Source organism: Zonotrichia leucophrys, chromosome 4, assembly GCF_028769735.1.
Source record: "Zonotrichia leucophrys gambelii isolate GWCS_2022_RI chromosome 4, RI_Zleu_2.0, whole genome shotgun sequence".
Lineage (NCBI taxonomy): Eukaryota > Metazoa > Chordata > Aves > Passeriformes > Passerellidae > Zonotrichia > Zonotrichia leucophrys.
In genome coordinates, this window is record NC_088173.1 from 22,226,585 (window position 1) to 22,239,314 (window position 12,730).

The 12,730-nt window shown below is 40.5% G+C and overlaps 1 protein-coding gene across 5 annotated transcripts in view; it reads right to left on the minus strand.

Moving 5' to 3' along the window:
• Window positions 1–12,730, minus strand: part of RAPGEF2 (Rap guanine nucleotide exchange factor 2) — a 185,509-nt gene that overhangs the window by 121,364 nt on the left and 51,415 nt on the right. For all 5 annotated transcript variants that reach the window (XM_064710756.1, XM_064710757.1, XM_064710758.1 and 2 more), the window contains exons 2-3: window positions 6,939–7,009; window positions 2,088–2,144 (exon numbers count right to left, since the gene is read on the minus strand). In XM_064710756.1, the coding sequence (XP_064566826.1) occupies window positions 2,088–2,144; window positions 6,939–7,009 (128 nt within the window). The remainder of the gene's footprint in view (window positions 1–2,087; window positions 2,145–6,938; window positions 7,010–12,730) is intronic.

Sequence of the window (12,730 nt, forward strand, 5' to 3'; positions counted from 1 at the left end):
ACTGCTGTGCTTGTAAGGAATGCACATAATTATTTTCAACATTGCATGCATACGCACAACAAAGCAGACAGACACACAGTTTTCACAATGAAAAATTTTTGATCAAATAAACAGAGCAACTGCATTAGTCTGCCCATTAGCATTTAGGGATAAAGATTTAGCTTTTCTGCCCTGAGACATTAAGTTTTGCCTCAGGGAGGTCAAACACCCAGGTCAATTAACAGCTCCAACAGTTGCAGCTATTTTAATAGGTATAGCACCCAATTTCAGATTTCAATGCAAATATAGCATCAGGAGGCAGAGGGAAGAAGCTCTAAGTTAAAAAACAATCTAAAATGTTAAAATCTGATGATCTTTTAATACCTTAGCTTTCATGATGAAAATATGAGCACCAAGTGATAACTCTGGTAAGTTCATTAAAAAGTAACCAGGTTGCATGTTCCAAGCTGATTTCCTACAGCTCATAACTGAGTGGATCAATCCCCGCCCATCACTTTGCTTCTCTCTCCTGTAATACTCAAAGAATTTTTCCAAACCTGTACATAGCAAAATTGAAATAATGTTTTTTAGAAGAGTACATCTTCAACACATAGGCTGAATTTGTGAAACAAAAATAAGGATCCCTCCAAGTTCATTATCCTAAAAATAGAACACTGAAATTAGACTGCAGGTTTCATGGGATTTTCTTACTAAGCAGATCTCAAAATGTTCATTAAAAAAATGTAAAGCTACAGCTCAGAGTAACAGAACATATATTTTTAGTTTCAAAATATGGAATTTTTCTTTTTTTAAATAAAAAATAGTAATTGTTAACTTTCAGGTTTAGCCCATTAAACATTACATCAGAGATGTGAAATGCTAGAGCAAGCACATTTTGCATTAGCATCTATATCCAGAAGCTGCCAAACTGCCCATTAAATCTTTTGAATAAATCATGGGGAAAAATGTCAAGAAGCACCTAAATAGGAATGACAGGCAAACAACCAAAGTGAAGATGAAGTCACATGAAAGGAGTGACAAAGGAAATCAGTGCAGAAGAACTGCAAAATGCACTTCCAGTTAACCCAGATTTCACAATCTCCTGTTTGTGAATTGTATTTTCTCAGTCACGTATTTCCTGTAATTTTTGCTTGCATTGAGTATATGGTAAGCTAGCAGCATGGATTCTTTCAGCATATAGTTCAAATTTAAGTCAGTGCTTAGAATGACCAAAATACTGGGTCTCAACAAAAACTCTGTTACAAAGGAGACATGAACCAACTGCCTAGAGAAGGACAAATCACCAGCACAATGGTCCCTTGCAAATTAGTGTAAAATAAATAAAGATTGTATTGGTCTAATTAAAATTATCTATCCACCTATGGATTTTATCTATCCACCTATAGATTTTGACCTTATGTATTTCCCATACATAACATTACTGGATTTCATTAGACCTTAATTTAACTTTGCTGAATGGTCAAGGTCCAGCATTTGAGTTTACTCAATCTCATCTTCCTCCTGATGCTCTGTATAGGAAAAATTCCACAAGTACAAAAGAAAGTGTAGAAGTGCATTCTTTGTATGCTTAAATGTTCAAATAATGCCAGACAACTTGGAAAAAATAGGCATTCAGGGTCTGGGTTAGGGGCAGGAAATAAGAATCTGAGAAATATTTTGTTTCTATAAATTGGCTCCATAAATGAAGCAATTACAATTCTCAGCTCTCTACTGTAAATCTGAGTTGACATCAGAGCACATCCCTGCTAATTATAAACCATGTTAGATTTGTCAATTTGGCACCACTGGCACGAAAAGCTGATCACTACTACTTTCACAAAACTGAAGTAAGACTAAATGACAATCCCACATCCATATATTAATTTTATATAAATTTAATACAACATGCATCACCAAGCAAGAGCCACTGTTAGCTCTCTCCCTAGCAGCAGCAAATTTCTCTGGTGTTTGATGATGAAAATGAAGTGGACCATTTACATTTACAGATTGTACACGCTAGGCAAGGAATTTTGGCATTGAACAGTCCTCAACTCACTTTAATATACATTAATTCTTTTAACCATGTAAGAGGAAGCAGAAATACTTACTAGTACAGAACTTCATTTGCTTCATGTCTTTCATATCTAACAGTTTCACACATCAGTCTGAAAGAGAAGAAATAAATTTTAGTTATGATTCCTATCAGCGTCACAAAGACTTCACTTTCTAAAGTTACTCAGCATTTCCACAGGTAACTCCAGCACTTACTGAAACCAACCACCAATTCAAATCCAAGCTGATTCATAATTCAAGAGAACAAATTGCAAAATCTAAGCATTTAAGTTATTTGTTCATCCAAGATCAGTATTTATTTAGGACACTAGATGTAGCTCTTCCCATAAAAACTTTTTATAAAAATAAGGAAAAATTACATTGACCTAATTTTCCATAATGATGTGATAAAAGCAAGTAGCTTCATAAAAACAGTTCTGAATTTTAGAAATGGCTGTAAATGTACTATGTGCAACACTAATCAGAGATACAATATAAAAACTGCTCTCTTTTTCAAGTCAGGCCCAATAGGTAAAACAAGAAACTGTGTTGGCTGGTAAATCAATGCTTCTCATTTTGCTAAAATTCAGCAACGTGAAAATTACCATGAGATTTTAATGCTAAAATCCCAGAGGGCTCAAAGTGGAGAGAATTTCCTGCAGGAAAATCCTCTGTCTAGAGGGGAGGATTAAAGTGCTTTCGTATTCACTGTCTGCCTGACAAATGTGGCATAATAGAGAGCAACTAGAATAGAACTTACCACATACTAGGAAATGCAATATTAACTTGATGTAGAAAAATCACAATGCCATTTCTGTCTACTGCCTCAAGGAAACAGGCCTGTGAATTACTGGGGGGATGGGGACAAAACAAATCCCACTGCCTCCCTGGCCTTTCCATAGCTCTGAAGCAGACTGCAAACCCCAGGGCTATTTGACAGCCAGACAGAGATTTACCTAAGAGGCTCATGAGAACATTCAAATAAGGAACTATATTTAAATTCTGGAAATAAATTCTCTTTCCTCACATAATCCATCATCAGAATCTCAGTGTATCAATGACCAGCTGCCAGCAATAATATCATAAGCAGGCAAAAGCAGTCAAGAATTGCTACTCAGGCAAAAAGTCTCCAAAAAGTTGATTTGAGACCTGTAAGAGTTGGTCTGGGTTGGACATAACAATCACTTGCCATTTCCTAGATCATTCATTTCAAGAGTCAACAGACTGCTACAAAAGTCACCTTAGCATTAATCTCTCACAGGATTTTACTTATTACTTCAGCCCACTAAAAAATAATGCCCCTTCTGTTCAGAAGTGGCAGGCTTATTGTGGTATCATGACTATTCATAAATCATTAACAGAAAATTGAGATCTTAATTCTGTTTGCAGATAGACAGATATAAAAATTAAGAATCAAGTTTTACTACCACAGCCTTTCCCACACCCTGGTAGTTTAGATCTATGCTTTGGACCATCTTTCAGAACTTTTCTCACTGAAAAAAATGTCCCTGTTGCATGAAATTAGGCATTATATATTGCATATCAATTTCAATCTTTTTCCATTCTGGCACCGCAAAAAACTTTGAATCACAAAACCATCTTTTTTCAGACACTCCTCTCCACCATAAAATTGGGTCTTGTCAAAATCTTTTACAGACACTGAAAAGCTACTGTCTGCTTCTACCTCCTGGGTTTTCATCCTCCCTCTCTGATGCTGTTTTGAGCGGGAAGGGGAGCACAGACATGAAGTCACTGGTGAGAGGAAACCAGAAGAGAAGTCATTGCTAGAAGTCAGATTTAAAAATTTAAATACTGCTCAAGGATGGTCTGTGCCCTACTGGTCTGGAAGGATGCTGGGCAATGTGCCACGTAAGAGCAGGAGTCACAGGAAACAGAATCACTTCAACAAGCAAGTTTTGTTCCCCTCTGAATTGGGACAGAAGGAAGCACATTCTTGATAAAGTCACGCAAGTTCACCACTGGCACTGAGTTTTACAGCATTTTGGTCCCATTATTAGGACAGCAATAGAGGAGAAAATGCCTCTTACAGAAGGTAGCCAAGCATTCAATTTTTGTGTTACAGTGGCACAGTTAGAAACTACAGTGACCAAGTTGTACAAACTAGATTGCTTCCTCTTTGAAAAATTGAATTAGTTCTGATCAATACTGGTGTCCAGTTTTTGCTCAATCACTCAAACGTGATCTTTATCTGCTTCCTCAATAAATGTAATAAATTACAGATGAGATCACCAGCAAGCCATATGGTAAGTTATTCACTATTACGGCCTACATTGAATACATTCAGTTTTAATGAATCTCAGAGGTTTTTGTGGCATTCCACTGCCACAAGAAGAGCTGTATCCTAAAGGATACTATAAAAGCTTTCAGTCAGTCCAACATCTGCCGGGAGCCCAGCCTTTTCCATGTATGGTACTGTAAACAGAAGCTCTCTTTGAGGAATTCGCTATGCTGGGAGAGCGAGTTCCACTCATTCCTCAGCAAGAACCTCATGCTGCACAGGAAGCCAAGAAGCACACATCAACATACCACACAACCATATGTGCACACTTTGATCTCTGTAAACAAGTTAACATCAGTTTAACCCCAGCCATGCAAAACTTCACGTGCTCAAAGTATTGCATACAACAGCATAACACAAAACACTTCAACTGAATGTAACCATGACCTCCTTCCAAAGCAAAAGTAATTACAGAGACTTCTTTGAAATTAACATTCACATTGCAAAATGTGTCTTGAGCACTTTGGAAGAAAGAAAACCCTGCCTTTTATTTTCTCTGAATTACAGAATATTGGCTTGGGAATGTGGACTCCCATTGAATGACGAAGCAAGAGGCCAGAAATTAGAACCTAAACTGGCATTAATCAACTCAAAGTTGCTTCAGCATTTTCAGATGTGGCAAATGTTGGCAAAGCTGAGAATATAAAACAGCAGTGTCATGGTTTGACCAGGAAGGAGTGGGAATTCTGGGAAGCTGTGGTCAAACCAATGAAGGTTTTGGGTTTCATACTGACACCTGGTGTAGCCAGTGGGGTTTGGACACACCTCCGAGAATACACAGGGGTTAAAAGCAAGGCACTGCCCTGGCACTTCCTCTTTTGGACATCGTCGGGCGAAGAGGTCAGATCTCTCTCCCCCGCCCGGCCCGCTGCTGCTGGGCGGGGGAGGGGCCGCCATGCCGTAGGCCTGGGGCCTGGACAGAGGTGGGGGTTGAGGGGGCTTTCAAGGATGGAAGGGTGGGGGAGCCCCAAGAGACATCGAGACATCGGGCAGCCAGCCCCCCCCCCCCCCCCCCCCCCCCGGAGAGAGAGAGAGAGCGGCCGGCCGCAGCAGCAGCAGGTGTGGGAGTATCATCGTTCTAAGATAGACAGAGACTGAAACTTTTAACCCTTTCCTTTCATGATTAGAGCCTTGCAAAAATGCTAATCCTCCTCGAAGCTGAATAAGAAGGGAGATAAGAGATGAGATGTGGAGATGATTGGATGGGGAGAGATGATTTGGAGTGGCCTTTTGGCTGGACTTTTCTCGTGGCTATGGACTCAGTTGTTCCTGTGACACAGACTGCATTTAGGGGGAGGCAGTGCCTCAAAACCAGGAAGGTTCTTCGTGAGGACCCCCCGGCCCCAGGGGGTTGGAAAAATATGGGGGGGACAGAGGTCCCAAAAGCAGAGACTGTGCCTTTTTGGAGTGAGACAAGGCATCCTTGAAAGACAACCCTAAAAGCAGCTCTGGTCCATGCCGTCAGTGGTGAGAGCACTGGGCATGGAAGGACGATGTTACAAGCGGCAGAAGGACTTTTTTTCTTCCGGGCGGTGCCGAAGTAACAGAGAAGCACACGAGGTTCTCAGTGTGTTTCCAGGAGAAGCCTATGGAACGAGAAGGACTCCTTTCCTCTTCATGAACTGATGTTTGAGTATACTAAAGTGTCGTGCCGGGCTGGGTAGTTGTTTTGGGAGAATGTATTGGATTGGGAAAGTCAGGTGGTGGGGGAGGAGGAAAATGGTTTTTTTGTAAGGTTTTCAATTCTTTTCTTTTTTTTTCCTTATAGTCTCTCCCTATTTTCCTGTAGTTTAAGTAATAAAGTGGTCTTTATGTTTAAGTTAGAGCCTGTTTTGCTTATTCCTGGTCACATCTCACAGCAGACACCAGGGTGAGGCATTTTCATGGGGGGCACTGGCTCTGTGCCAGGCTCAAACCATGACAAGCAGTAATTCACCCTCTCTACCCACAGGGCATACAGGAGGTGTGCTGGCCGCCTTCTGTAGCTGCCAGCCTCACACTGATTCCCAAATACCCTTAGAAACCTCTGCTGTAAGATGCTTGTGGGAGGACAACTGCAACAATTACCTAAAACTCAAACAAACAAAAGTCTTTACAAAAATAATAGGAAGCTCTCAGGAAAGTTTTGACTTGAATTGATTTGCTTAATGAAGCATTTTAATTAAAAGTGTGGATGACATTTATCAAATATCTTTACTAAGTATTATTTGCATGTGTTGTACGTAACAAGTCTAAAATTTCCACACAAAAGCAAGCACAAACTGAAACAGAAGGTGACAAACAGACCCTGCTCTCATGACTACTATATTACATAAATTATTTCATCAATATATGGGCTTGTATGCTGTATGTAAAGCATTTATTTCTAGTCCAAAAGTTTGAAAACAAATGCATCCATAATAGACAGAAATAGGATGGAACAAATAGAGATACACTGTGCAGACATACAAGGAGGAATCAGCAGAAAAATAAAGAAGGGAAGAAAAGAATGGATTGATAGGCAGTTTGAGGTACAATATACAAGAGTAGGATATGGTTATCAAAATTACTGTTCCTTTGCCTTGTTAGTGCATTAACATATATGGTTTTTAATGCCACAATATCATACCTTAGCTGATGCTCTCTCAGATTAGACAATGCTTCCATTCCATGTAAATATGAATACACAATCTCCAAGTCCTACAAAAATAAGGAAAACATTTTTAGTATTCTCAGTTTGATACAAGTTGTTAAAAAACAGTTTTAAAAGCATCCAAAGCTCTTTTAACAGGGGTAGTAGGGACACTTCAGGAGATAAAGGCAAACTGCAAGAACACCTTTGATTATAATCTGGAACCTCATGTGAGGAAGAATGATAGCATGTCCATATCAAATACAGAAATCTTTCTGCTTTTGCTGTCATTACTCTATGTCTAGGAAACAGGCCTAGTTCAGAACCACAGTGAACTATTTTGCAACCATCACAGCCCTGCTTTCCAAAGCCAACATCCCCAAAACTTTCATTTACTTTGTAAAACAAGTAAGAAATCTGATTTCATAAGAAATCAGTTTTTTCATGTTCAGGGGAAAAAAAAAAGTACAACAGAGTCTAACAAAATACTCCATTATACAGAGATATTTATAAAACTGTATCCTCTTGAAACAGAAGATAATCTACAATCTAAAGAGAGAAAAAATGCTGTCATGAACAGAAAATTGACATAATAAGAAAAACCAAATATGATCCTAATTATAATATGGTGAAGTTTTATATTCAACCATTGTGGACTGCCAATATCCAGCGGACAAAACATTAATAAAGATATGAAAACAACATCCAAGAGTAAAACATCCTAAAATGCAACTGTGGAAACACTAATGCCAGGCCAGAGGCTTTGCTCAAGTTATACTTAAAATAACTACAGCATTTAAGAGAAAGTTTCAGTGAAGCCAACAACGTCTATTTAGAGTGATTTATCTTTGGCTCATGGATTTCATGCTGTTTCATCACGCTTTTTCTTATTTTAAGACTTGCTAGTTGAGAGACAAAGTATGATCCATAATTCATTAAAAATCCGAGCAACAGTCCTCAACCACTAACTAAGGCAGACAAACTTGAGAATAAACTAACACCAACACAACTCTCGTAACTTACTGTGAGAAGATGTTTTTCAAGGAATGGAATATATCAAAGCTAGAAATTTATGCAAGATTTGATCACTGTGAAATATCTGTGAATTTAAAACTGCAGAAATACTTTTTCAGACAAAATGAAAGAATGTTCTTTGGGCAAAGACAAAGAATTGATATGGCAGGGTGAACCTGAACTTAAGAAAGAAAAAGAAAATCCCTTGAAATACATTAAGTGTAGAAACGTGCTGTACTTGTTAAAACCATGGCACAGATCAGAAAAGATACCAGGAGTTACACTCAGTGGCTAAGGCTAGATAGATGTCTCTCATTCTGTTACAAAAAGAATGTCTTTTTCTCACAGCAGAAAATGCAAATGTTCCCTTTGAAAAAGCAGAACAAACACACATGCCAAAGTGCTGCAATTTCACTCCAGTTTTGGCCCTTCTGTTCCCTTGCCCTCCAGAGGTTTTGGTCCTGCAAACAGCAGAGGGAGCGTCAAAGACAAAAGCAGTTGGGATGGAGGGACTCTGCACATTTCTCTGAAGAGAAAACACAGCAGTATGAGTGGTTGCCTTTTTGCTTTTTTCCCTACAAACAAAAGTGTGTGAAAAGACATGTCTGCTATAGTCAGCAACCTGCTCATGGCCAGCCAGGCTGGAGCAGGGGCTCCCAGGAGCCCTGAGCTGGCAGCAGGGTGAGATGGCAGCCAGACAGTCCCGGTGGCACCGCTGCGCTCGTCCGGACGCTCCGCACTCCGGCACCAGGCAGCAGCTGCCGTGGGAAGCTGGGAGCCACCTCTGAGCATCAGCAGCAGCATCTTACATGGAAAAGAGCCTGGCCACAAAGCTGCTCTAACCCAGCTCCAGCAAGTCTCTCTAACAACAAGCAGAGAAAAAAGGAGAGTTACTTTCTGCCACCGTCTGTCTCTGGAGTGGCAGAGGCTATCTGCTGTAAGGTATTCACAGAAGAACAAACAGAGAACCAGTAAGGATGTGCTAGCTTACAGACCCAGGAGTGGACCCATGGGCATGTGGTTTCCAAAAGTGATGGGTGACACAAACCTAGTGACCAACCCTACAAATGTTACAAAGGAGTATGAACACAGGTTGAACACAGGTTCCGAGAGGAATGCAGCTGAAGTGACTCAGTGCAGGGGGAATGCATTAAATCAGGGAAGGGAGTCATAGACCCATAGAGCAGTTTGGGTCAAAAAGGATGTTAAAGATCATAATTCCAACACCCCTGCCATAGGCAAGGTCTCCTTTCACTAGATAAGGTGGTTCAAAGCCTCACCCAGCCCAGCCTTAAGTCACTCTGACCAATTTCACAAGCAACAAGGTAAGTTTAGTGAACTCTTTTTTTAAAGTAAGTAATTCCCTCTCTAAATACAAGTATACTTGTAAAATATTTGCAAATAGAACATCCCATAGGTCCCCAGATAAGGAACTGCAGAATGTGGAGGTCCTTGACATAAAAAAAAAAAAAAGTAATAAAAGAATAAAATATTTAAAATATATTTTTTTTTTAAATCTAACAAACTCTAACAAAAGGGAGAGGTGAGGAAAAAAACCACAGTTAATGAAGTCTTTACTTGTGCTTCCATCATAGTTGCTGGCTAAAGATACCTCGTCCTGAGAGAACTAAGGTGAGGGGCTTTTTCCAGTTTGGAAATAAAAAACAAAATACAAAAATAAAAAAGAAAACACCACACACACAAAAAAAAAAAAAAAAAAAAAAAAGGGCAGCAAGAAAAAGCAAGAAAACATTCTAACATCGCAGCTGCCATGCACTGGATATTTCTGACAAGTGCCAAAGTGAGCTGCTGCCCATTCCTTAAGCAGTATCTTTCCAGAGGCATCTGGCAGGGAACAGCTCCCTCTAGCACCAAAAGTTTGGCATTGAAATTGAAGTAACAAAAATCCAGCAACACTCCTTTCAATCAACTTCCCCACCATACTGCAAAGTACAAAAAACTACAGTAGAGTCAAAAAAGCAAATATATATTCATGCGTGGTCAGTAGGCTCTGCACACTTCCAGTCAGCCTGCAACATTAAAGAGGGGGAAGGCAATTAAAAAAATAAAATCTGAATGTCAAGTTATTGTTGTTAGGCCACATCAGTTTTCTGTTTATCTCAGGAAAAATTGCCCTGTGCTTACTTGGCAAAACTACTCTTTGTTGAACACAAATAGCTGTTTCAACTTCTTAATTCAAAATGAATTGACAGAATGCAAGAGTCCTTTGGAAACATCTGTGCCAAATATGGCAATATCCTAAGCAGATTCCAAGTGCATGAAATTAAACCTTTTCACAAAAATAACACACACACACATAAACTTAGGCATGTAACATATGAAAGTTTTCGATTTTGATATTCAAGACCCATGACAAAAGCTAAACTTCTCAATTTTTCAGGAAAAGAACTCCATCTTTAAAGGACATGAGATGCCTACATGATTTATGCCGACTAGTTACGCAAAACCCTTAAAGCAGCAGCTAATCGTAAGCCCGCTGTGACTTACACAAACATTTCTGCCAGTTCACAGCGTCCCTGAGAGCCGCCTCCAGCTGATGCCCAGGAGATGCAGAAGTGGGCAAGTGACAACAGCACAGATGCTTCCCTGGGTGCTGCTTTCACAAGGCGAGCTCCCAAATAACCACCGGAGGGCAGCCCGAGCCACCGAAACGCCAGAGAACGCCATTCTCTCCAGCTTCTCCTTTCGTTGTTTCGGATACAGCTTTGTCAGACTTTGAACACGCCAAGAGGAGCAAAGCCCATCATCGCCACCACAACTGGTTCAATATTCTGCTACAGGAAGGACTCCTTCCCCAAAAGCGCAGAGGAACCGCCAGCTTTCTGCTTCCTAGCTTCATCTAGCCGGCAGAATTTTTAAAAAATGAAAAGGTAAAAGCCACGCAAAGCCTCAGCTGATCTCGCTACACAAAGGTTGTGGCAACAGCTTGAAAAAATATCTCCAAACCCAAAAATTAAATGCAAAGCACAAATTAGTGCAGCTTTTAAAGCATGTTTTTATTTAAATGAAAGCTAAAAGGCTGAAATGTAATCTACACTTAAATCTGTACTGCAGCCAAAGTCATATGCTTGGGTTGCTGTGTGGGAAGTAGCACAAAATTTGTTTAATTCAGTGTTATTTCTTAATTTACTTGTTTCCTTGGTGTCAGATGGATCACTTTAAAGTTCTGACTGTACTTTGAAACAAAACAGAGACACTCAAGTTTTAACACAGCTCAACTTCAGTTAGATCTGCAGAAACATACTGGTCTGCAACCTTACCTCTGCTCTCCATTCTAATAAAAATCTGTCTATGTTTATACCCAGACTTTCTATCCATTTGATTTGTGCTTCAAACATATTTGCCAGTTACACAAACCAGAGAAACTCAAACCAGAATGCTGGCCCCAAATTCATAATAGCTTAATGAAGACATTTTTTCTTTATTAAGATGATAGAGATGTGAAAATTTGCTATTTTGGGCTGAAAAACTTAAACCTCTCTAAAAATTGCAAGCTTACACTGGTTTCAGTCCTGGTTTGCATTAAGGTGTGAAACTACAGGCCAAAGTCAACTATTCATCCTTGCCACAGTTAAACAAAATCCTGAGAAATTCACTGCTCTCCAAGTAAGAAATTCACTCATTTCTGTGATGTGGCAAACAAGCAGAGAGCAGCTTTCATCTTGTAATAGTTTGGTTTCTTTCCAAACAAAAGGAAAAATAGAAAACAAGCTAACTTCTTGATTCACAGTCTTGAAGGATAGAAAAAAAAGCAACTTTTCAAAGCACCTAATATTCACCTGAGGCTCAAAAAGATCTGCGTGCTGAGAGTGCAATGTATTTTGAAAGGCTGATCTCTTAAAAATAACCTATCTTGATTTCACACTCAGCCAACCACCAGGAGAACCAGGCTGCAAAGGGAGGGGACACAATCATTCCCCATCACATGTGGCCCCTCCAGACCTCACCCCAAACCCAAGTTTCACTGCTGTGACGCCAGGAGGTCCCACCTGGTCCCTCCATGCTGATTCCTCCACCTCCCTGGCCCCAGGGTGAGCACCTGCTCACGGGGACCCAACTCTGAGCTGCTCTCTTGGCAGCATCACACTCATAAGCTCCAGTGTCAGGCCATGGAACCAACCCTCCTGCAGCCCGGAGGAGGCGGGACCTCCAAGTCTTTGATGGGTTTCAACAGACCATGAAACTGCTGGCAGGAAGAGAGGCATTTCTATATGGCTGACTGAACAGTTATTTTAGCTCAGACTGGGACCTTCCCAAATTGTGATGTACTAACAAGACAGCAATGCCAAGTTTCTTCTTCTTATTGGGCAACGAAGCCACAGCCCAAACCTAAGTTGTTGAAGTCCTGCCTCTCTTTCCTTGTAGTTGTAGGATCCTCTCTTTTTCCCTTTTCTTCACACACCCAGCACCTGAAATCATATGACTCTCAGCCACTAAAGTAGCTATACCAAGCACTTATATTCCTTTTTTTTCCCCTGTACTATTGACTGAGCACTGGCCTGTCTGGCTGCCTGTATTGGCTCACTGAGGCCAAAGCAGTGCCAGCACCACCAAAAGAAAGAGGCTGGACCACAGCAACAGCCATCCCATCCAGCCTACACAAAACCTTCCATGTGCACAGAAGAGCTGTGGCCACTCCCACGAAGGCTTGCTCCCATCTGGCACACTGAAATGCCAGAGCAGCTCAGGAGATGACACAAGTCATCCTCCAGGGACAGCAAGGTGGGCAGGCAGGGCAGGGATTGGGGGAGCAC